This window comes from Palaemon carinicauda, chromosome 38 (genome assembly GCF_036898095.1).
Source record: "Palaemon carinicauda isolate YSFRI2023 chromosome 38, ASM3689809v2, whole genome shotgun sequence".
Classification (NCBI taxonomy): domain Eukaryota; kingdom Metazoa; phylum Arthropoda; class Malacostraca; order Decapoda; family Palaemonidae; genus Palaemon; species Palaemon carinicauda.
The window spans coordinates 19316075-19340210 of NC_090762.1; the positions used below are offsets into that span (position 1 = coordinate 19316075).

Consider the following 24136-nt stretch of genomic DNA (forward strand, 5'->3'; position numbering starts at 1 on the left):
CTGTTTGACCTGATCCAGTTGGGGGCTGCGGTCAAACAGTCGCCGGTAGTACCGGAGGTATTCCTTTCGGATTTTGTTGACACTGTTTTGGCCGAGCCTTCCGACGGGTCTGGTCAAACCCTTGATACTGCTCCTGTTGCGGACGGTGCTGATGGCTCTCCTCCTCCCTCCGAAGATCCTCCGAGGGGGGAGGGGAGTCCCATGGTCTCTCCTGCGGGCGGGTCTCCCCCTCAGGGGAGCGCGCTGACAGAGACTCCTCTTCGGAGGACTGATGACCCGGACGCCCTTCCTCGTGGTCGTATTCGACGTAAGGCCCATCGGCCTCTTCGCAGCAGAGGACTTCCTTCTCCCTATAAAGGAGTTAGGAGGCGCCTCTTTGGGTCGTCCTCTCCTGATCCTCCCCCTAAGGAGGAGCCCCCCCCGTCAGGAGCAGCCCGTCACAGCAGCGCCCTTTGACCTCTCCGCGGATTGTTCGCGATCCCCTACGCCTGCCAGACCTTCCGACCTGCCTTCTCCGTTCCTGGTTGCAGATGCGATTTGGGCGCCTTCTCACCCGGTTATCCAACAGGCACCGATCCCTTCGGGGTTAAGGGACTCTACTCACGGTGTGGGTAAGTCCCTTGCGGTCAGGGTTCCCCTGCACGCCCACCTGCGCGTTCGCGTGCAGTAGCGCTCAAGCGCTCCCCAGAGTTAAAGTCTTCGGACTTAACTCACCAGCGCTCTCCTGTTCGGCAGCAATCACCGGCTCGCTGGCGTTCCCCTGCGCGGCAGCGATCACCTGCTCGCCAACGCTCTCCTTCTCGTAGGTCTCCTGCGAAGCAGCGCCCTCATGTTCCTGATGTGCGCAAGGGGCACCCACGTACTCCTGAGCGCCATCGTTCTCCTGTGCGCAGCCGCGCTACTGCTCTACCCGTTCCTGATGTGCGTCTAGCGCGCCAACGATCATCATCTCGTCCACGATCACCATCTCGTCCACGATCACCATCTCGTCCACGATCACCTGATCTGGACTTAGGCAAGGGTTCTAACCCGTCGCCTCGCCCACGCGCCCCTGCGCGCCCTTCTTCTCCGGCGCAACAGCGAGCTAAAGCTCCTGTTCGTGAGCGTTCGCCTGCGTGTTCGTCCACCTCTTCAGATGTGCGCAGTAATCTTACTGCGCGCCAACGTTCTCCTGCGCGTTCACGAGATCACTCGCCTGTGCGCAAGCGCTCTCCTGAGCGCCCTCGCCCTCTTCAGTCTGATCGCCTCAGGTCTCCGACTCGCCCGCGCGATAAATCGCCTGCGCGCAGTCGTTCGCCTGTTTGTGGATCGCGCCATCATTCTCCGGAACGCACGCGACATCGCTCGCCATCGCGTCAGCGTTCTCTAACACGCCAGCGCTCTCCTGTTCGGCAGTGATCACCTGCTCGCCAGCGTTCCCCTGCGCGGCAGCGATCACCTGCTCGCCAACGCTCTCCTTCTCGCAGGTCTCCTGCGAAGCAGCGCCCTCATGTTCCTGATGTGTGCAAGGCGCACCCACGTACTCCTGAGCGCCATCGTTCTCCTGTGCGCAGCCGCGCTACTGCTCTACCCGTTCCTGATGTGAGCCTAGCGCTCCAACAATCATCATCTCGTCCACGATCACCTGATCTGGACTTAGGCAAGGGTACTAACCCGTCGCCTCGCCCACGCGCCCCTGCGCGCCCTTCTGCTCCGGCGCAACAGCGAGCTAAAGCTCCTGTTCCTGAGCGTTCGCCTGCGCATTCGTCCACCTCTTCAGATGTGCGCAGTAATCTTACTGCGCGCCAACGTTCTCCTGCGCGTTCACGCGATCACTCGCCTGTGCGCAAGCGCTCTCCTGAGCGCCCTCGCCCTCTTCAGTCTGATCGCCTCAGGTCTCCGACTCGCCCGCGCGATAAATCGCCTGCGCGCAGTCGTTCGCCTGTTTGTGGATCGCGCCATCATTCTCCGGAACGCACGCGACATCGCTCGCCAAAGCGTCGGCTTTCTCTAACGCGCCAGCGCTCTCCGCCTGGCAAACGCTCGACAAGTCGCTCGTGACTTTTTTCGCCTGACCATCGCCGTTCTCCTACGCGCCGCCGTCGATCGCCTAGAGCTCAGTGCACACCTTCACCCGCGCGGTCTCGTGCGTCTTCACGTGCGCGCCAACGCGACCGCTCGCCAACGCGACCGCTCGCCAACGCGACCGCTCGCCAACGCGACCGCTCGCCAACGCGCCATCGTGTCCTTTCGCTTGCGCGCCCACGCGCCACCTCGCCCGCGCGCCTCCTCGCCCCCTCGCCCGCGAGCCAACGCTCCCACGCGCAGTCTTCCACTTGCGGCAATGCGCCCGCGCTTCGAAAATCGCCCGCGCGCGATTCCTTGAATGCCTTTTCGCGTGAGAACCTCCGCGATTCCCATTCCCGCAGGGAACATCAGCGCGGCCAACCGACAGGGACACGGACTTCCAGATCAGCCTCTGGATCGCCTCCGTGCAAGTGTAGGATTACCTATCAGGACCAGGACCAGGAAGGATCTACGGAGAGGTCCATACAACACTCTTTTTCCTCTTTTTTTCAGGCAGGCCCCGTGGTGTCCACTCCGAAGGATCAGGAGATCCCCTTCCCTCCAGCGGGGATAACTGACACTGCGTCAGTTACCCGTCAGCCTTGGTTCCGTCACATTATGAACGCAGTGGTTCAGGCTGTGAAGCCTGCCCTCGTTGATATGGGAGAGGAGTGGACTTCGTGGTGACTTCTCCTCGGGAGAAGTTGGCTCCCAAGAGGTCGGTTAGGAGGACTCCTACGCCTTCTCCTACGCTTGCTGTTTCTCCTTCTCCTGTGGACGAGTTATCTCCTTCTTCAGGAGAGTCCAGCGAGGCAGGGTTGTCTCCCACGGCACCAATGGGAGGAACCCCTCCTCTTCGGAGAGAAGCTGCTCGTGAGGAAGCCCCCTTCCGGACCTCTTTGCTGGAGTCCTGTATTCCTCCTAGGAGGGAGCCCAAGGACTCCAAGATGATTCCTAAATCGTCATCCAGGATACGTCCAGAGCCAACTAAACCCCGGGAGGACGTCCACGTATCTCCCTAAGATGAGCCTTTGGGGACCGGAGACTTAGCTGCCAGTCCGCAAGGAGGAGACCAGTTCGAGTCGGAACACGCTTTCTGGCAGGTCCCAGGCTTGATGAGGCAGCTCAACAAGTTTAAGGACCCGGAGACTGCCCCTCGTGAGGGCAAGGACACGGTGCTAGACGAAGTCTACGGCACCCAGAAACCCCCTAAGTCCAGTGCAGCTTTGCCTTGGTCCAAAGGGGTGAAAGGGGCCAGGGACAGAGTCGAAGCCCATCTCTCTGAGCTTGCCTCCTCCGGTCGTTCTTCTGCCGGGTTCAAACTCCTCCCACCTCCTCGAGGACATCAGAGGAGGTACTTTGAGATCATGGGGGAGTCCAGTATGGCCCTTCCGCTCCACCATTCCGTGGAAGAGCTGACCAGGGAAACTCCTCTCGAGAAGCTCTCCGCCCAGCAGTTGACGTTCTCGGCGTCGGAGATCCTGAACCTTGAGAAGGTCGCGAAGAGTGCCCTGCAGGCAACTTCGTGGCTGGACGTTTGGCTGAGATCTCTGGGCATCCTATTGCGCTCTGAGGATCTGTCCAAGGAGAGCAATAGGAAGGCTTTGGAGACCTTCCTCCTCTCGGGCACGCGTTTGATCGAGTTCCTCGCTCACCAGGTGGCTAACCTGTGGGCTAACTCGATCCTCAAGCGTCGCGACGCAGTGGCCAAGAGGTTCCATCCGAAGGTCCCCGCCGTGGACGTCTGCAGGCTCGGGCACTCGTCCATTACTGGGAGGGATCTGCTCGAGCCCAAGGACATAGAACGAACAGCCGAGAGGTGGAGGAGATCGAATCAAGATTCTCTCCTCCAGAGGGCCCGGACATCTCGGCCCTTCAAGCCTCCGGCACCTCAACAGCAACAGCAGCCTCGCAAGACACCGAAGCAGGCTCCGGCAGCTAAGACAGGGGTGTCTAAGGCGCAGCCCTTTCAGACCAAGGACAGAAGGCGCGGCAAGTCCTCTAGGGGAGGTAAGAATCCTAGAGGCACCGGCCGAGGCCGCAAGCGCTAGGAGTGGCAATCCCCCCGCGTGTCCACCTGTGGGGGGATGCCTGAAAAGTTGCGTGCACAGGTGGCAGCAACTTGGGGCCGATTCTTGGACGGTCTCTGTGATCGGCCAAGGTTATCGCGTTCCACCTCCCCTGACAGCGAATCCAGTGCCGCTGAACTCCTATGCCATGGGATCGGCAAAGGGGTTAGCCCTTCGGGCAGAAGTCGAGACCGTGCTCAAGAAGGATGCTCTCCAGGAGGTCGACGACGGCTCCCCAGGCTTCTTCAGTCGACTCTTTCTTGTAAAGAAGGCGTCTGGAGGCTGGAGACCGGTTATCGACCTCTCAGCCCGGAACAAGTTTGTCGAGCAAACTTCGTTCAGCATGGAGACAGCAGACACGGTCAGACTTGCAGTGAGACCGCAAGACTTCATGTGCACACTGGATCTGAAGGACGCGTACTTCCAGATCCCAATCCATCCGTCTTCCAGGAAGTACTTGAGATTCAGCCTAGACAGCAAGATCTACCAGTTCAAGGTGCTGTGTTTCGGTCTCTCCACAGCACCTCAGGTGTTCACCAGTGTTTTCGCTCTGATTTTGTCTTGGGGGCACAGGAACGGCATACGTCTCCTTCGTTATCTGGACGACTGGCTGGTCCTGGCAGACTCGGAGTCGACCCTTCTTCGACACCGAGACAGGCTTCTGGAGGTTTGCCGAGACCTGGGGGTCGTGGTAAACCTCTAGAAGTCCTCTCTGCTTCCGACGAAACGACTGGTATATCTGGGCATGATATTAGACACCGATCTCCACAAAGCCTTTCCATCAGACGACAGGATAGCAAGGCTGAGGAGGGTCGCAGAACCTTTCCTCAGGCGGGAAGAGCTTCCAGCCCATTCGTGGTTGCGTCTTCTAGGTCACCTTTCCTCCCTGGCACGTCTAGTTCCGAACGGCCGCCTCAGGATAAGATCCCTGCAATGGCGGCTAAAGTCCCGGTGGAATCAAGGCTCCGATTCTCCGGACTTTCTGGTTCCTATAGGATCCACGGAACTGACGGACCTTCGGTGGTGGCTGAACGACGTGAACCTTCGGAAGCGAGTAGATCTTCTCGTCCTCCCCCCGGAATTGACTCTGTTTTTGGACGCGTCAAAAGAAGGGTGGGGGGCCCACATTCTGAACCAAAGGATCTCAGGCCTCTGGTCAGAGTCAGATAAGTACCTCCACATCAACCTGCTAGAAATGAAGGCTGTTTTCCTGGCTCTTCAACAGTTGCAACGGACCCTGGCGGGCCACTCCGTAGTGGTGATGAGCGACAACACTACGGTAGTGGCTTACATCAACAAGCAGGGAGGAACCTTTTCTTGACAGCTATCCCATCTTGCAGTAGAGATTCTGAGGCGGTCCGAAGCCCACTCGGTCACACTTTCGGCTCGCTTCATTCCAGGCAAGAGGAATGTGCTCGCCGACAGTCTGAGCAGAGCGACGCAGATAGTGAGTACCGAGTGGTCTTTGGATCCTCAGATAGCCAACAAAGTCCTGACTTTGTGGGGTCTCCGACAGTAGATCTGTTCGCGACAGCCTTGAACTTCAAGCTGCCCCTGTACTGCTTTCCAGTCCCGGACCCCAAGGCTCCCTGGCAAGATGCTTCTCAGCAGAGGTGGGACAACATCGACGTTTACGCCTTCCCACCATTCTGTCTGATGAGAAGGGTGCTCAACAAGACCAGACTATCGGTCAATCTCTCCAGGACTCTTGTAGCTCCGCTGTGGCATCACGCGGAATGGTTCCCAGACCTTCTGCAGCTCCTGACGGAGCTTCCGAGGGAACTCCCCCCACGACACGAGCTACTCAGACAACCACACTGCAACATCTTCCTCAAGGCCGTAGCGTCGCTTCGGCTTCACGCCTGGAGACTATCCAGCGTCTCCTCACGGAGAGAGGATTTTCGCAACAGGTTGCGGACAGGATGTCCCGCCACCTACGCAAGTCCTCTATCGGAGTCTACCAGGCGAAGTGGAAAGTCTTCTGTGGTTGGTGTCGTGGGAGGGGTATCTCTCCACTCGATGCCACTATTCCAGCAATAGCGGAGTTTCTTGTGTATTTACGAGAGGAAATGCGCCTTTCAGTTCCTGCGGTGAAAGGCTATCGCTCAGCCTTAAGCCTGGCGTTTAGGCTGAAAGGAGTGGACATTTCCTCTTCGTTAGAACTTTCTCTACTCATACGCAGCTATGAGCTTACCTGCCCTCAGTCAGAAGTAAGACCTCCTCCTTGGAACGTGGTTCAGGTCCTCAGGGCTCTGAAGAGAGCCCCGTTTGAACCATTACGCCAGGCGTCTGATTGCCACCTGTCTTGGAAGACGGCTTTCCTGCTCGCTTTGGCCTCGGCCAAGCGAGTCAGTGAACTTCATGATCTTTCTTACGACGTCGCCCATTCAAGGGGATGGGGGGGAGGTAATGTTCAGGTTCGTCCCTGAGTTTGTTGCCAAGACTCAGAACCCTGGGGTGTCAGACCCTAGGTTTGACTCCTTCAGGGTAACGAGTCTTCGTTCTGTAACAAGTGACCCAGACCATCTGTTACTTTGCCCAGTGAGGAGTCTGAGGCATTACTTGAAAAGAACAGCTGCAGTCCGTCCTCAGGTGCAAGCGTTATTCGTAAGCACAGGAAGGACAAAGAGGAGGGTCACCAAGAACACCATCTCGGCCTGGATCCGGAAGGTTATTCAACATACCTTGGATCCTGACCCTCCTCCGTCACGCTGCCCTAGAGCGCACGATGTCGGGCATCGCTACGTCCTTGGCATTCAAGAGAAATTTCTCTGTGACGCAGGTTTTGCAAGCTGGGGTATGGAAGCGCCAGACGACCTTCACAGCCCACTACCTGCAGGACGTGACCCACAGGAGCTTCGATACATTCTCTATTGGCCCTGTGGTGGCTGCACAACAGCTGGTCTAACCTCAGGCTCCTTAATGGACAGGTAGCAGAAGGTTGGGGGCATTGTTACCCGGTTTTAGTCTGCATGATTGAAAGAGTATGTCTGGCCCTTACTTCTTTCTTCATTCTCCCTTCCCTTGGGGAAAGCAGCATCCTGGTCTCTGCATAGCTGACCTCAACCTCTGCAGGTAAACCATGCTCCCTTGTGCTCCTAGTATTAATTGTAATACTGTTAGCGTCCCCCATACCCTGACGAAGTGGTATTGGGAACGTCCTAGCCTAGATTTCTATCTAAAGAACTCCAGGTCAACTTCCTAGGACGAGTCACAACTTCCTCCACACACAACTTATGTAGGCCGCACGTCCGTAGCAAGCATCGGAAAGTGCGACACTCGGTTTTCGGGTCCCCGGGTAAAGCCAAAAGCCTGTAAGGCTGGGGACTTTCCGCCCCGCCAGCCCTGTCCCCCAAGTCAAGTTCTACCTCTAAGTGAAGTGAGACAACTCACAGGTGTGTGGGGGGGGAGGGGTAGCAAGCTACCCCTTCCCTACCCCCTGCTAACTAGCGGGGGGTAGTTAACCCTCGTTAAAAATTTAATGGCTCGTCATTTCAGCTACGCTGAAAGTAAACCCTATGTAAATAGCTAAGGTTTGTGTGGTTAGGAAAAATGCAAATTATCTCCGAATTTGTCATATTTTAATGTTTAAGATTTTTATAAAGGGTTTGATTCATATTTATTCAAGATTTACCATTAGTTTAGCAATTTATCCATTTTATCTAAGATAGTACTGTATGCTAAATTTTGTATTGATATAAACAGGTGAACCACAGGACTTTATAACTCTCATGAAGAATAAGCACAAGTTGATGTATGGTGATGACACCCAGCCTTCACAGCTTTTGAAACAGGTTCAAAATACCCAACAACCACCATCTGTAGATATAATTGAATATGGAGCTGCATTGACTGGAGATGAAAATATTATGGTTAAAGAAAGAAACATAATTACTGCTCCAAACTTCAACAAGGTTAATGAGAATCTTGCTGGACCATCTTTTCACTCAAATAACCATATGTTATTAAATTCTGCTCCCTCTATGACTCTTCCCCATAAATTTCCTCCCCATCCATTCAATTTAGGTTACAATTCAAGAGGTCCATCTATGTATCCGTATTATCCGGTGAGTGTTCCTTAAGTATTTTTTTTTCTAAATGTATGCATAGTGTAAACTTTCTATTATAAAAAAACTTTTACAAAATATCCATTATTAATTTGATTATAGTTCCATGGTTACTTATCTCAGATATTTTTATTAACTTCCCTTGGTGTTCATATTGCTTCTCTGGAAGCTCTATTTTATCGACATATGCCTTAGAGGAACAGTTGATGGCAAGAAATGAAGCTTGGTCACGTCACAGAACCTTTGTCTTTTCAGTCTCTGTTGAATTTGATCTGGAAACAGCCTTGAACTCCAGATTTTTAAAGATGTCTTCTGGATTTTTAGTAACTACTGCGTGGAATCTTCAAGAAAATTGTATCTGGGCGACCATGATCTCCTTTTTCTTTATATCTCGTGTCGGGGACAGTATTGGGATTTAAATATTTATTGTGAGGAGTTTGAAGGCCTGAATGTTTCTCTTATGTAAAAGTATGTTACTATAGTTGCCAACCAAAGTAAAATTCCTGAGCATAAAAGGAATCTTATTTTTAGTTAGGGGGTGATCCTAGTGATAATGATGACAATAATTACACACAAGCACCCAAGAAGACCGTTCGCTATGTCCTCCTCTTTTTTTTCTAATTATTCAAAATACACCATTTATTTACATGGTTAGGCATATCTTCTTCTTTGTCTGCATCTTTTCTCACTTTTATGTGGGGTCGATGTTTCTGGCCAGCATTCTCCATCTACCTCTGTCCCACATTTCGTCACCAGTTAATCCCTTTGATCGAAAGTCATCCTTGATACAGTCCATCCTTCTTCGCTTTGGTCTCCCTCTCCTTCTTGTTCCCTGTACCTGCATTTCCATCACTCTCCTCCCAAAATACTGTTCATCTCTTCTCATGACATGACCATACTACCTCAGTCTACTTTCTTGGATCTTATCTGATAGTTCTCTAACTCCTGTGGTACCCCTAATTACCTCATTCCTCTTATCTCTTCTTGTCACCCTACGCATCCATCTCAACATTCTTATCTCTGCCACATCCAGCTTCTTCTCTTCTGTCTTCTTTATTGCCCACGTCTCCGCTCCATACATCATTGCCAGTCTCACATCTCTCCTGTGTACTTTACCTTTACACTTAACCCCTATTTTCCTGTCGCATAGTACTCCACACACTTTTTTTCCAATTCTTCCATCCTGCTTGTATTCTGTGGCTTATTTCTGCCCCCAGATCACCATCCTCTGCAACTGTTGATTCTAAATACTTTAAATATTCAACTCTCTTTAATCTCTCTCCTTGTAAACTAACTTCCCCATTCTCCCCATTTTTTCAATCTCAAATACTCTGTCTTTTTCTTGCTGATCTTTAATCCTCTATTTTCTATTTCTCTTCTCCACTCCTCCTGTTTGTCTTCTACTACCTCTCGCCTAATGCTACTCAGTATAACATCATCATATTAATGAGGAAAATGTACCTAAATTTTTTTAAAGCATGATTTTTGCTGATAAATCGCAAAGTTTTTGATCAAATGACTGGAAATTTTTATATTATAAAAGTATTTTTGGGCTCAAGCCATGTCGTCCTGATGGAAGGTTCCTATTGGTAGCTTTCTAAGGGATATTTGACTACAGTACAGTGATATTCCCTGAGAATTTACCTTTAGGTCGCCAGAATTCTAACTCCTGGCACAAGAAATTTTAAGGATATTCGCGCCAGGAGTTAGAATTCTGGAGACCTAAAGGTAAATTCTCTGGTAATATCACTGTAGTCAAATATCCCTTAGAAAGCTACCAATAGGAACCTTCCATCAGGACGTCATGGCTATCTCACCCAAAATTAGATTTTTCGCTTCACTCAAAATCCGTTTATATATGCCTAAAACATGTATAATACCTTTATCATATAAAAATTTCCTGTCATTTCTCTTTTATATACTCACTGTGCTAGGTGGCATATCTTAGCAATCCATGCGTGCCAACAGTTATATAAGCAGATGAGCAACACGGTGGTGTAACGAGAACATTGGGTGTGGAGGAAATGCCCCCTTAAATCTCAATGAAATCACTGGCAGCAGGGTGACGGATTGAGTTTAGGGCGATTAACAAGATGTCTTTTCAACTTCTACTCCTGATGCCTGGCAGTTGACCTTACTGAAATTAGTAAGGACTGGCAGGGGTCACTTGCCTTAGTTAGATAGGCACTGAGCATCACAAGGAACTAGCCCATGAATCCTTGAGGCCCTTTGCCTCAATAGGCTTAGGAGATGATGATGATGATGTTGATGATACTTACCTGGTTCATTTACATGGCCATCTTTGTCCTCACTGACTTGTGGTTTCGAAAGGATAGGGAATAGTTTTAACTTGAGACTTAGCCAAGCTTAGCTTCTTACCATTAACAGCTAGAGTGTCTCACTATTTTTTCAAGAGTCATGTCTCTCAAAAGGAAAGAAAATGGGATTTTTTTTTTATTTTTACGAGGTAAATGTGATAAAAACAAGCTTACAGAGAAGAAACAATATGAACATCAGGTGAGCATAGAAATAAAAATTTGATTATAAAAATCCTGTGTTCTCAACAGAGTTTAATCTCACCACTACTAGAAGCATCTACTGAAGTACCACCTTCCTTGGAATGCAAGTCAAGGCAGGATTTGACTCTGTGCCAGTCATTCATTGGCAACCATCATTACACAACAGATAGTGGGCCTATAAATAGCAGTGTTTGTCAAAGAAATGAGTCGGAAGCCTTTGATCCCATAAATTTTGATGCAAATGAGGATGATCCCATTAATGGTAGTCACAGCTGTCACCCAGAAGTCTTCCAACTTCTAGATAAAATTAGTGAGCATACTCTGTCCTTTAGTGATAGAGGTTTAGTATCAGTTGGTGACTGCTACCAAATTTTTGATAATGAATCCATGTATGTCAAAAACTCCTCACCGATAAGAGTAAGGGGAGAACCAGAGAGGATGCAGAGTCCTCTCGAAGATGTTACTAACCATAGTGATCGAGAGTTTCACAAGGTTGATATAGAAGTACAATATGATGGTAGTAAAGATTATTCCAAAGCTAATTTTATGGCAGGTTCTTTTTCCCCAGTGCTTGGTTCATCTATCCATGTAACCCGAAGAAAAAAATTTTCAAGATCATGTAAACCAAAGTCGAGTTTTCATAAAGAAACTGTATCTCCCTTTTGTCAAGAAGATCCATTTATACATGGAGAAAGTAACTCCATGTCTAGACCTTATAATCCTTCTACACCTGGTAAGTTCTATATTCCCTCCCCCAGACAATATAAAAATACTTTAAGAAAAGTTTCTTTTGAAGATGGTGATGAGGTTAGATCATATTTAGGAAAGAAAGGAGACATGAGGGATTCCCTGAAGAGCAATCAAAAAGATTTTGAGGAACAACGCATATGTAACTCACCTGATCTTTTTGCATCTCAAGACCCTATGTTTGTTAACAGTGCTGTAACTGCGATGGACACTTATGTGAACAATGATGTGAGCGAGTTGTTCTCTATTAGTCATTCAGGAAATGTATGCTACCAAAGTGCATCAGATGAAAAATATGAAAATTTTCCTGGTAATCAAGCAGCTTTCAGAGAAACTGATGCAAATAAGGCAAATAGCAATGGCTACAACTTTAATGAAAGAGACAGTGTGAAGCTTCATGATAATAATATGATAGATGATACACCTCCAGATTCAGCAGCTGAATTTTCACCACAAATATCCTTTAGGCATACTGAGGTAAGACTGTTCTTTGAATTTTCCAGTAGAAGTTTTTCATTGCTGACCTTACTATTAAAAGATCTTGAATTTGAAGCTTACATAGAAATTGAAACCATTTCCTTCTGAAGTTGAACATTAGTGAAGATTTATTAAATCACAAACCTGTACTTTACGGTTACATGTTTTTTATTGGTTTTAATTATAAGATATGTTATGGTTAGGTAATTTATTATAAACCAATGATTAAAAACAGTCTTTATCATTGTTTGATCAGTTTCATTTTGCTAAAGGTGATTGTAAATAACCATTGTATAAAAATTTTATAATCATCGATAATTATTGTGTATAAAAATTATAATTATTAAATGATTTCAGGATGCATATCGCTCTCAGAAAGGTGTAGTACGAGTGAGTACCCTAGAAGGTGAAATGATAATTAATCCTGAACATTGGAGACTTGCTCACAAGTTTACTGGGTTATTTAGTCGTAAGGTAAGATTTGTACTGTAGCTTATTTGGTTCCTTATATGTAAAACATTTTAGAAGTCAGGCTCAAAAGAAATTCATCTCACTATTAATAGGGCTTGGCTTTAGGGGAACAAGCATTTGACTTAATGGACCCTATCTAGTAAGACCTAGAACCGGAAAGCACAAACATGACCTCACTAAAGGTGTGTTAGTTCGTGTTGATCTTACGGAGGGTGGTTTCTATCACTTGGTGTCCTAGAGCGTGGGGATTATCATTTGGGAATCTAGCTCATGGAAATCCAGCATAGGGTTCTGGTTATTGGAGATTTCACATGTGGAGAACTAGCATGTAGGGATCCAACGCTTATGGATTCAGTGAGTGGGGATCCAGCATGTAGGGTTCTCGTTCATGAAGATTCCATGCATAGAGAACTAGTGGGTAGGCGTCCAGCTTGTGGAAACCTAGCACGTGAAGTCATAACATATGAGGTTCTGTGCATGAATCTCTAGGATATGGAGACCTTGCTTGTGACGGAGGTACACGAGGAAACTTTAACGCACGTGGATTTACTGTTACAAGAGTTTTACGTGTGGAGACCCTACCTGTGGGGATTTTCTGTATGAGTACCTTTCATGCAGGGAGCTTTAGTGTGGAGACTTGGGATAAGAAGCTCTACTCTCTAGCCTTATTAGCACGTTATCATACTCTCCCAGATGCATGCAGGGATGATCATGTGTGTGACAGAGCGAGTACATGTGGAGATCTTGTGCGTGAATATGTCTGAGGCTGAGGAGACGAACATGCACGCGCATGGCTATCCTTTGAAGATTGTGTGCATGAAGGTACTCGGATGAGTAGGGAATCCTTATGCATAAAGGTGAGCATTAAGATTTTGCTTAGGATCTTTGAGCGTAGCGGTCATAAGGTATCTCTTGTCCTCTGCAGTGGGAAGTCCTGGAAGTTTCGTCATTTTCCATAGGGAAAGCATGATGTGTGTCTGAGTCTGAAGGAGAAGAGGAGATTGTCTCAAGAGACACAGTGGCTCCCCTGTCACACGTACATAAAGGGGAAGCTTGAGCTAATTCGACACGCATAAGATGTTTTCTCTTCTTCACCTTCAGGAAACAGGAGGCCCCAGGAAATCAAATGGTAGAAGACGAGATCAAAGAAATACTGTATTGGGCTGGGAAGAGAGGGAAGACAAAGACTGTCGATCTAGTACACCTTCAGTAGGCTGGTCCTAAATGGAGAGGGTCACGTCAGAAAAAGAAAACACAACAGCAGAAGACTTAGGAACTGTAATGGTAGCTGGACTTTACAGCAGTTTTTCTGTTGATAGAATACACTCAATTCTTGTTATCCACAACTCATTAGTTAACAAAAACAGCCACATATTCTAAATCTAGTTATACGAAACATATGTTTCTCATAAGAGTACATGGTAAGGGAGTCTAATGTGAACCTCCAGTTCCAAACTTTTTTCATATGACTAAATGAATGGTATTTGGCCTAAAATGAATAAATGTATTAACTACACATTACTGTATTATATTTGATAACCCTAGGTTTAAAAATTAAATTGAAACAAATAGATTGTGAACTGTGGCGAGTACCTCTTCTAGTCAAGGCTGTGAAAGTGGGATGGAGCCAACCGTAGATATGTAATCGTAAGTCAATGTAATGGTTACACTTTATTACGATAACTAAATGTCCTGTGTATTGTTCTCTATAAATAAATAACCCCTGACTGTATCCAATAATAATGCATGTAATATTCACATAGTATCATATTCAGGAATATAAGTAGCAAATTTTAATCTGTATTGTTTACATCTATAAGTTGATCGACACTTTGTTTTTGGAATCGGATGATCGAGGTAAACTATCGAAGGATATTTTTTATTTCTTAAAAGAAACAATTACTGTATTACTTGAATCATAATTTTTTTGGCACTAGCTGAAAACCAGCCGTTAAAATTTTGCAAGGTGTAATTACCATCTGCTAGTTAGCAGGAAGGGGATAGGGAAGTAACCCACCACTCCACTCACACCAGCACTAGTGAATACTGTCACGTTTTATTTCAGATCAGCTCAGTGCAAACGTGTCTGACTCCCCTACTAAACCCTAAAATAAAAGATTTCAATTATTTTCAACTGGCCTAAAAAGCAAAAGACTGCCCATTTAGATCCAAGTTGCGGGTTTGTCCTGGTAATGAAGGGCGCCGTTGTGGCACCTTAATGTCTGCCGAAGAGATGGATTGTCACGGTCTCTGCCCTGCGTGTAGGGGTCACTCTTGCACGCAGTTTCTTATTCAGTGTAGAGAAAGTGGTCGCCCTCCCAGTGGAAGAGATTTACTAGGCAACAGTGTAGAACGAGTACGAGTGGTGCCCATGTGACCTTGGGACAACATTACGTGTCAGAGGCCTCTGCTGTTGCCCCTAGAAAAACAGCAATCCGTAGGGGAGTTTATTTCCAACGAAGCTGATCGTCTTTTGTGGCCTTCCTTGGGGCTCACAGGTTCCCTGTGCAAGGCAAGGTTGCAAGAGATTTTACAGTTGGACACGTGAAGGGAGCAAACATCCTCTCCAGAGGTTGATTTTCCCCCCAAGGCTCTTAAGATCTTCAACCCAAAGTCTTGCGCCAGCTCAACCGTTTTGACCTCAGCATATGCTCTCCCTGACGTTTGCTCTGCTTTGGGGGGCGGGCATGAGTAGTTGCTGACAATCTCACCTCGGAGTGACTTGTCGGGTGACCCTTTCTGGGGGAACCCAGGGTCTAGCTTCGGTTATGTCCCAAAGGCGGTTCATGGAATCAAACTTGTGGCTGAGTTTGCCCAGCTGAAAGGGACACGGAATGTGCCATCTGGTGGTCCGCCTCCAGCTGTGGAACAACCTTCCCTTCCGAGGGAGGGGTGTTCCTCACCAGGTGTTAGACGATATCCCCTTCACTAGACTCAGACAACCATATGTGAAGATATTCCATTGCTGCGTTTTCACGCCTTGAGGTTATCCAGCAATTGTTAAAAAAGAGAGGCTTTTCGAGAGCAGTTGTAAAGAGATTGGCAGGATACTTCCGGGAGTTGTTTGCTTCGATGTACCATGATACCTCCGAGAGTTGTTTGCCTCGATATACCAGGATACCTCCGAGAGTTGTTTGCTTCGATATACCAGGATACTTCCGAGAGTTGTTTGCCTTGATATACCAGGATACCTCCGAGAGTTGTTTGCCTCGATATACCAGGATACCTCCGAGAGTTGTTTGCCTCGATATACCAGGATACCTCCGGAAGTCGTTTGCCTCGATATACCAGGCAAAGTGATCCGTCTTTTGTGGTTGGTGTTTTGGACTGAGTATCGCTTCTCTCAGTGCCCCTATTCCAACAATAGCCGAGTTCTTATTATACCTCAGGAAGGAGAAACTCTGTTCAGTGTCGGAGGTGAAAGGCTATCGCTCGACCTTGAGCCTTGTCTTCAAGCTGAATATCATCAATATTTCCTTCTTGATGGAGTTGTCTCTACTCATACGTAATTTTGAACGCACATGCCCTTAGTTAAAAGTCAGACCATGTCCTTGGAACTTAGTGAAGGTTCTACGCTCACTAAAAGGAGACCCTTACAAACCTCTTTGTCAAGCATGAGATTGAGACTTGACTCTGAACACAGATTCCCTTCTACCCCTGCCCTCTGTGAAGAGAGTCAGCGATCTTCATATGATATCGCCCATTCAAAGGGATGGGGGCAAGTGACACTGTTTCGTACGTGAGTTCGTAGCTAAGACTCGAAATCTGGCTGTAGCAGATCCTAGATTCGGGTCCTTCCAGATTGAGTGTCTCTGGTGTGTATCTGATGATTCTGATCAACTGTTACTCTGCCCTATAAGGGTGACGAGGAAAAACTTACAGAGACCTGAAAGAGCCTGTCCTCAGGTCAACAAGATGAAGATCATGAAGAACTCGATTTCTTCCTGGATCACGCAGTTAATTGAGAGAGCCATTCAACAAGATAACCCTCATACCAGTCTCCATCCCTGTGCCCATGACATCAGGGGTATCGGTACATTCCTGGCATTTAAAAATAATTTCTATGTGGCGCAGGTGTTACATGCAGGCGTATGAAAACGACAAACTACGTTTACAGCCAACTACCTGTAAGAAATAACCCACAGGAACCAAGATATGTTTACCTTACATTGTATGGTTGCTGTGCAAAATATGGTTAAATAACACCTCAGCTCCCTTGTAGGACAAGTAACAGTTGGTTGAGGTCAAATGTTACCTGCGAGTAAGACTAAAATGAGTGTGTGAGTGACTACCCACTTCCTACTTCATTCTCCCCTCTCTTGGGGCTCAGCATCTGAGGAACTGTATGCTGACCTCATCTGACTACATGTGGGTACCATGCTATTTTTGTAACCTGATATATACCGTATTTCCAGTGTCATAAGATGCTACAAGTGGTAAGACGCACCCTTAAATTAGCAAGGCAATTATTGGGGGAAAAATGAGGACTTTAAAAAACTTAGCAGAAATTCCTAGTCAGCGACTCTTTAGTGTGATTTTTGTCTGGTACAGTATCTTTTCTTATTTTGGGTGTATTATGAAATGTTTTAAGTTGATATTAATTAGCTATATGACGATTATCCCAATTTTGTAACATGTTCATATAAGAAACCACTAAACCAGTCGTAGTTTCCACCACAACTACACGTTTAGTCATAGTATTTGGTGTTCAAATGTTGTTTACCTGAAAACAGTGTTGCCAATTGTTCTTAATCAATTTTGAGAAAGAAGTAAAATTCCAGTAATATTTCCCCAATTCCTCATATAGCTTACAAATTTTCTCACAAAATGTAATTTTAGATCAAAGAAATCTAGAAATTCTTTTAGGTGGTATACTTTTGCTACTGTATATGTGACCCTAGGTCTAGTTACTTTTCTGATAACTTTGTAATACTGCACTCAACAAACAGTGAAAAGAGTTTTTTCCAAGGTCGTTTTCAGAAATTGTTTGTATTATTTTGGAAGTCAGGCAACAAAATCATTATCAAAATATTACTTTATTGCAAAATATCTAAATACTAAAAAATAGTTGTTCCGTAACCGAAATACACACCACGCTATTTACATAGGGTTTACTTTCGGCGTAGCTGAAATGACGAGCCATTAGAATTTTAACGAGGGTTAATTACCTCCACGCTAGTTAGCAAGGGGGTAGGGGAGTGGTAGCTAGCTACCCCTCCCCCTCCTCACACACCGGTGAACTGCTTCACTTCACTTTTAGCTCGGACGATGAACAGATGTCTATGTCCCGTCCTCGCATGGCAGCCATTAATGTTTTTTCTTTGCTTAATTACTTACTTTTCTTATACTTAATATATATGTAAACATTCTTATGTTTATGTATATATTTGAGTATAGAAATACAGTAAGTTTCCTTTTCAGTGTTTGTGGTGTGTGTGTGTGTGTGTAGGAAGTCCACTCAATTGTACGACAACATTTCCGTGTGGTCCCAGGCCCCCACGGTGACATTTCATGGGTCGCGATCTCTCCCTTAGTCCTTCGGTCTCCCTTCGGCGGGCGTCGTGGGGAATCGTCATCCCTGGACTTTATTTATTAATCTGTTTCTCCGCTTTTCCTCCTTCCCTACGGGGAACTTGGTCCATCAGCGTAGGGTACATGGGAGTTTAGTTTGACTACGGTCTCTCTCTCTCTCCTTGAGGTCGTTCACCCTTTTATTACGTATTTCGGTAGCTTCTTTCCCGTAACGGGTTGAGTTGCTACTCCATTTTTGTCTCAATTATTTTTAATCAAATCTAATTGTATTTGTTAACTTTTCAGCTCTGTGTAGAACGCTTCCCTTCGGGGGTTCATTTGTTCTTACGATTAGTGAACATTCTTAGATGAATTACATAATTATCATTGTTATAATTCTGTTTTGTTACAGTTTTCTGCCTTCCCCCCTTCCCGTGAGTGGGGGAGGAGGGCGCATTCCTGGTGCGTAATTCTTATGTTCTTTTCCCTCAGGGGTTCCTCTTCGGAGTTCCCCTTGGGGAATAAATGTTAACTAATTATTTTGTTTTCACAGTTAATTATCTAGTTTTCGTTTGCCTAATGTGCCAACGAAGCGGAGCTGTCCTGTTGGGGCCTGGGGAGTCTGCTGTTGCCGCCTCCTCTACGACTTCGTCATGGGCGTGTTCCCTTCTCCTAGAAGTTCTCCCGTGACAACTGTCGGCTCCTTAGTTCATTTAAAACGCTCAGGAGGTTCGCCTTCATGGGTGGGTAACTTCCCTTCCGAGGGAGGTTCCCTTCCCAGGTATGAGTTTTTTCCCCTTCAGGGGGGGTAACTTCTCTTACCTTAATAATTCCTGGTTGGTTTTTCCTGGTCCTCGGGCGGTTGCTCTTGGTGCTGAGTGACCGCTTTTGTAACCATGCTCTAGGGGCTGAGCGGTTGCAAGGCCGGACCATGGAATTTGTGCGATTATGCTCTTGGTGCTGAGCAATTGCACTTGCAGCTACGCTCAAGGGGCTGGGCAGCTGCAGGAGCTCCTCTTCGGAGGGTTTCTCTTTATGGTCAGCTTGCTGATCCAACAGCCCTAAGGGGCTCCTTCATCAGTTCTTCTGGCCTCTTCTACGAAGTGTTCTCTCTCGTTCGTGAGAAAGACACTCATAGAGACTCCTCTTCGGAGGACTCCCCTGCTGTTGTTGCTGAAGGCTCAGTTCCCCCCTCCGAACATCCTTCGAGGGGGGAGCCGAGTCCAAAGGTCTCTCCTTCGAGTGTCTCTCCCCCTCGGGGGAGTTCACTAACAGAGACCCCTCTTCGGAGGACTGATGATGGTGCTCCTGTTTGTGACCATCTTCATCTTACCGCCGCAGAGGTTCCTCCTCGACGAGAACAGACCGTTACAGCTGCTTCGCTAGACCTTTCGGCAGATCGTTCGCAATCTCCGACACCTGCCAGACCTTCCATCTCCGTTCCTGGACGCAGATGCGCAGTGGGAGCCACTCCACCCCGTTTTCCGACGGGCACCGGTCCCTTCGGGGCTAAGGGCTTATCTCACAATGTGAGTAAGTCCATTAATGCCACGTTTTTTTTACCTGTGCAAACCTATTCTCCTGCGCGCTCGCGCGCAGTAGTTCGCAAATACTCTCTTGCTGTGGACCAGTCTGCTGAATCGACACTCCAGCGATCTCCTGTAGCAGAGTCTCGCCGTAGATCTCCTAATCGCCAACGCTTCTGGGACCTTCTGTGCGGCTACGCGCCTTGTGCACCAATGGTCTCCTGAACGCCCACGATCGCCTGCTCGCTGGCGCACATCTGATCGCCCTTTTCTGATGTGCGCAATGCGCGTTGACGTTCGTCCTCGCGCCCACGATCTCCGGATCTGGGCGCAAGCAGGGAGATTATTTCTTCACTGAACTCCACGTTCACCTTCTCGCCAGCGCGCATCTGCGCCCCCCTTTCCTGATGTGCGCAATACGCGCCAACGTTCGTCCACGCGCCCACGATCTTCGGATCTGGGCGCAGGCAAGGAGTTTATTCCTTCGCCTCCTCGCCGACGATTTCTCTGGTTCTGCACCCTCGCTGATATCGTCTGGTCGCGCATATCTTCTGGCCACGCAACTACGCTCCTATGATCTCCTGGTTCCTGCCTCGTCGCGCGCCGTTCAAGAAGTTCCTACACTAGCGCACAGGCGCTCACAGGTTCTTCTGGACTTGCAGCGGCCTTCTGGAGTTTCGCGCCAAGCGCGCCCACGCGCTGTTTCAGTTCCAGCACGCTTCCACTTCTCACCGCGCCGCCCAGGAGACAACTAAGCTAGCGCATGGGTGCTCACAGGCTGCCCTGGACTCTCCTTGCGCGCCAGCGATCTCCTAAGCGCCCGCGCGATTCTTCGCCTGCGTGCAAGCGTTTTCAACGCGCCAACGCTTAATTGTCGTAGGTTTCCCACGCGCCCACGCGTTAACTCTCCTGTACGCGATCGGTAGCTCCGCGCCACCCAACGCGCCATCGCTTGCCAACGCGCCATCGCTTGCCAACGCGCCTTCGCCCGCCTACGCGCCATCGCTCGCCAAGACGCGCCATCGCTCGCCAAGACGCGCCATCGCTCGCCAAGACGCGCCATCGCTCGCCAAGACGCGCCATCGCTCGCCAAGACGCGCCATCGCTCGCCAAGACGCGCCATCGCTCGCCAAGACGCGCCATCGCTCGCCAAGACGCGCCATCGCTCGCCAAGACGCGCCATCGCTCGCCAAGACGCGCCATCGCTCGCCAAGACGCGCCATCGCTCGTCGACACGCCATCGCTTGCTAATGCGCCATCGGTCTCCCGGCTGCCTGCGCTCGCCCGCGCGCCCTTACGACCGCGAGCCCGCGCGCCCTTACGACCGCGAGCCCGCGCGCCCTTACGACCGCGAGCCCGCGCGCCCTTACGACCGCGAGCCCGCGCGCCCTTACGACCGCGAGCCCGCGCGCCCTTACGACCGCGAGCCCGCGCGCCCTTACGACCGCGAGCCCGCGCGCCCTTACGACCGCAAGCCCGCGCGCCCTTACGACCGCGAGCCCGCGCACCCATGTTCGCCCGCGCACCCATGTTCGCCCGCGCACCCATGTTCGCCCGCGCACCCATGTTCGCCCGCGCACCCATGTTCGCCCGCGCACCCATGTTCGCCCACGCGCGAACCAACGGTTTTCCATCGCGCGAGCGCCAGCGCGATTCCCGCCGGCGAGCCATCGCTTGCCAAAACGCGCCATCGCTCGGCAAAACGCGCCATCGCTCGGCAAAACGCGCCATCGCTCGGCAAAACGCGCCATCGCTCGCCAACGCGTCATCACTCGCCTACGCGCCATCGGTCTCCCGACCGCCAGCGCTCGCCCTCACCTGCGCGCCCACGCGCACTTTCGCCCGCGCGCGAACCAACGATATACCATCGTGCGAGCGCCAAGTCGATTTCGACCGCGATTCCCGTCGGGTTTTCGCAACACGGGCAACCTGGCGAGTCTTCTTGAGCGCGTACAGTACTTCCAGATCACGATCTTCACCCCGTAAACGCAGAGCATGGCACGTGCAAGAGCAGGAAGAATTTTCAGAGAGGTCTGGGCAACATTCTTCTCCTTCTTTTCAGGCAGGCCCCATCATCTCTACTCCTCAGGATCGTTCGATTCCCCTTCCCCCAGCGGGAGTCGCTGACACTGCGTTTGTCAGCCGTCAGCAGAGGAGCTACTTCGAGATCATGGGGGAACCTGGTTTAGCCCTTCCTCTCCATCATTCAGTGGAAAGGGCTTACCAGGAGTTTTTCTCTCGAGAAATTCTCCGCCCGGCAGGTGACATTCTCGTCTTCGGAGATCATAAGCCAGGAGAAAGCCGCAAAGTGTGCCATGCGGGCCACTTCGTGGTTGGTCATCTGGCTTGGATCTCTGGGCATCCTGTTGCGATCCGAGAATTCGTCCAAGGACAGCTCCAGGAAGGTCATGGAAACTTTCTTCCTCTCGGGCACGAGCACCATCGTTTCCCGGCTCACCAAGTTTCGAACTTGTGGGCAAACTCGATGTTGAAGCATTGAGATGCAGTGACCAAGAGGTTCCTCTCGGAAGTCCCAACCATGGATGTCGGCAAGCTCAGACACTCTTCCATCCTTGGAAAGACCTTGTTTTGAGCCCAAGGACGGGGAACTGACAGCTGAGAGGTGGAGAAAGTCGAATCACGATTCGCTCCTCCAAAGACGCTTACATCCAGACCCTACAAGCCTCCAGTGCCTCAACAACAACAGCCTCGTCAGCCTAGGACATCGGAATCGGCCCCGGCAGCTAAGACAAGGTGTCTAAACAGCAGCCCCCTCCTGTCAGAGACAAGAAGGGCGGGAAGTCCTCTTGGGGAGGCAATAATCCTAGAGGGAGCGGCCGAGGCCGCAAACGCTAGGATTGGCAACCCCCCTGCATGGTCCCCAGTGGGGGGATGCCTAAGGTTGCCGCTCAGGTGGCAGCAACTCGGGACCGATTCCTGCACGATCTCCGTGATCAGCCAAGGATATTGCGTCCCGTTCTTTACATCTCTACCTCCACTGACAGCGAATCCAGTGTCGCTGAGCCTCTATGCCATGGGATCGGCAAAGGGGCTAGCCCTTTGGGTAGAAGTCGAGACCATGCTCTAGAAGGATGCTCTCCAAAAGATCATCGACAGCTCCCCCCCCGCCTCTTCAGTCGACTCTTTCTTGTAAGAAAGCATCTGAAGGCTGGAGACCTGTCTCGACCTCTCAGCCCTGAACAAGTTTGTCGAACAAACTTCGTTAAGCATGGAACAGCAGAGTCGATCAGGCTTGTAGTGAGACCACAAGACTTCATGTGCACACTGGATCTGAAGGACGGGTACTTCCAGATCCCAATCCATCCGTCTTCCAGGAAGTACTTGAAATTCAGCCTAGACAACAAGATATACCAGTTCAAGGTGCTGTGTTTCGATCTCTCCACAGCACCGCAGGTGTCCACCAGAATGTTCATCCTGTTATCTTCATGGCCACACAGGAGCGGCATCCGTCTCCTTCGCTTTCTGGATGACTGGCTAACCCAGGCAGTCTCGGAATCGACCCTTCTTCGACACCGAGACAAGCTTCTGGGACTTTGCCAAGATCTAGGGATCATGGTAATTCTCAAGAAGTCTTCTCTGCTTCCATCTCAACAACTGGGATATCTAGGCATGATATTAGACTCCAATCTCCAAGCCTTCCCATCAGATGACAGGATAGCAAGGCTGAGGAGAGTCGCAGAACCTTTCCTCAGACGAGGAGAGCTTCCAGCCCAATCTTGGTTACGCCTTCTAGGTCACCTTTCCTCCTTGGCCAGGCTAGTTCCAACAGCCGCCTCAGGATGAGATCCCTGCATTGGTGGCCCAAGTCCCGATGGAATCAAGACAACGATTCCCCGGACATTCTGGTCCCTTTGGGACCTGCGGAACGAATGGACCTGCAGTGGTAGTTGACCTACGGAAACCTTTGCAAGGGAATGGATCTTCTCACCCTTCCCCCGCATTTGATGCTGTTCTCGGACTCGTCAAAACAAGGGGGGGCCTCGTTCTGAATCAGGCCTATGGTCAGAACCAGAAGGGTACCTCCACATCAATCTGCTAGGAATGAAGGCCATATTCTGGCCCTTCAACACTTCTAACAGACCCTGGCGAGTCACTCCGTGAACGACAACTCCACGGTAGTGGGTTTTTTTCAACAAGCAGGGAGGTACCTTTTCATAACAGCTTTCTCATCTTGCAGTAGAGATACTGAGATGAACCGAAGTCCACTCAATACCCCATCGGCTTGCTTCATTCCGGGCAAAGGAATGTGCTCTCTGACAGTCTGAGCAGGGTCTCGCAGATAGAGAGTACCGAGTGGTCTTCGCCCCCCCCCCCCCCCCCCCTGGTAGCCAACAATTCCTGACCTTGTGGACCCGTTTGCGACAGCCTTGAATTTCAAGCTGCTGCTGTACTACTCCCAGTCCCAGACCCCAAGGCACTCTGGCAAGATGCCTTCCTACAACGGTGGGACCACATCGACGTCTACGTCTTCCCACTGTTCTGTCTGTTGAGAAGGTGGCTCAACAAGACCAGACTATCGGTCAACCTGTCAATGACTCTGATATCTCCGCTGCGGCATCATGCAGAGTGGTTCCCGGAACTTCTGCATCTCCTGACGGAACTCCTGAGAGAGCTTCCCTCACGACACGAGCTACTCAAACAACCACACTGCAACATCTACCACAAGCCGTAGCATCGCTTCG

General features: G+C 49.6%; 1 protein-coding gene across 5 annotated transcripts in view; it reads left to right on the forward strand.

Annotated features, from left to right (window-relative positions):
• Positions 1-24136, forward strand: part of LOC137630438 (uncharacterized) — a 304794-nt gene that overhangs the window by 266263 nt on the left and 14395 nt on the right. For 2 of the 5 annotated variants that reach the window (XM_068361906.1, XM_068361907.1), the window contains 4 exons: positions 7821-8182; positions 10750-11925; positions 12283-12399; positions 13498-14171. In XM_068361906.1, coding sequence (XP_068218007.1) covers positions 7821-8182; positions 10750-11925; positions 12283-12399; positions 13498-13620 — 1778 coding nt within the window. In that variant the 3' untranslated portion in view covers positions 13621-14171. Of the gene's footprint in view, positions 1-7820; positions 8183-10749; positions 11926-12282; positions 12400-13497; positions 14172-24136 lie in introns of those variants that run through there. The other 3 variants (XM_068361904.1, XM_068361908.1, XM_068361905.1) reach the window with 3 other exon arrangements.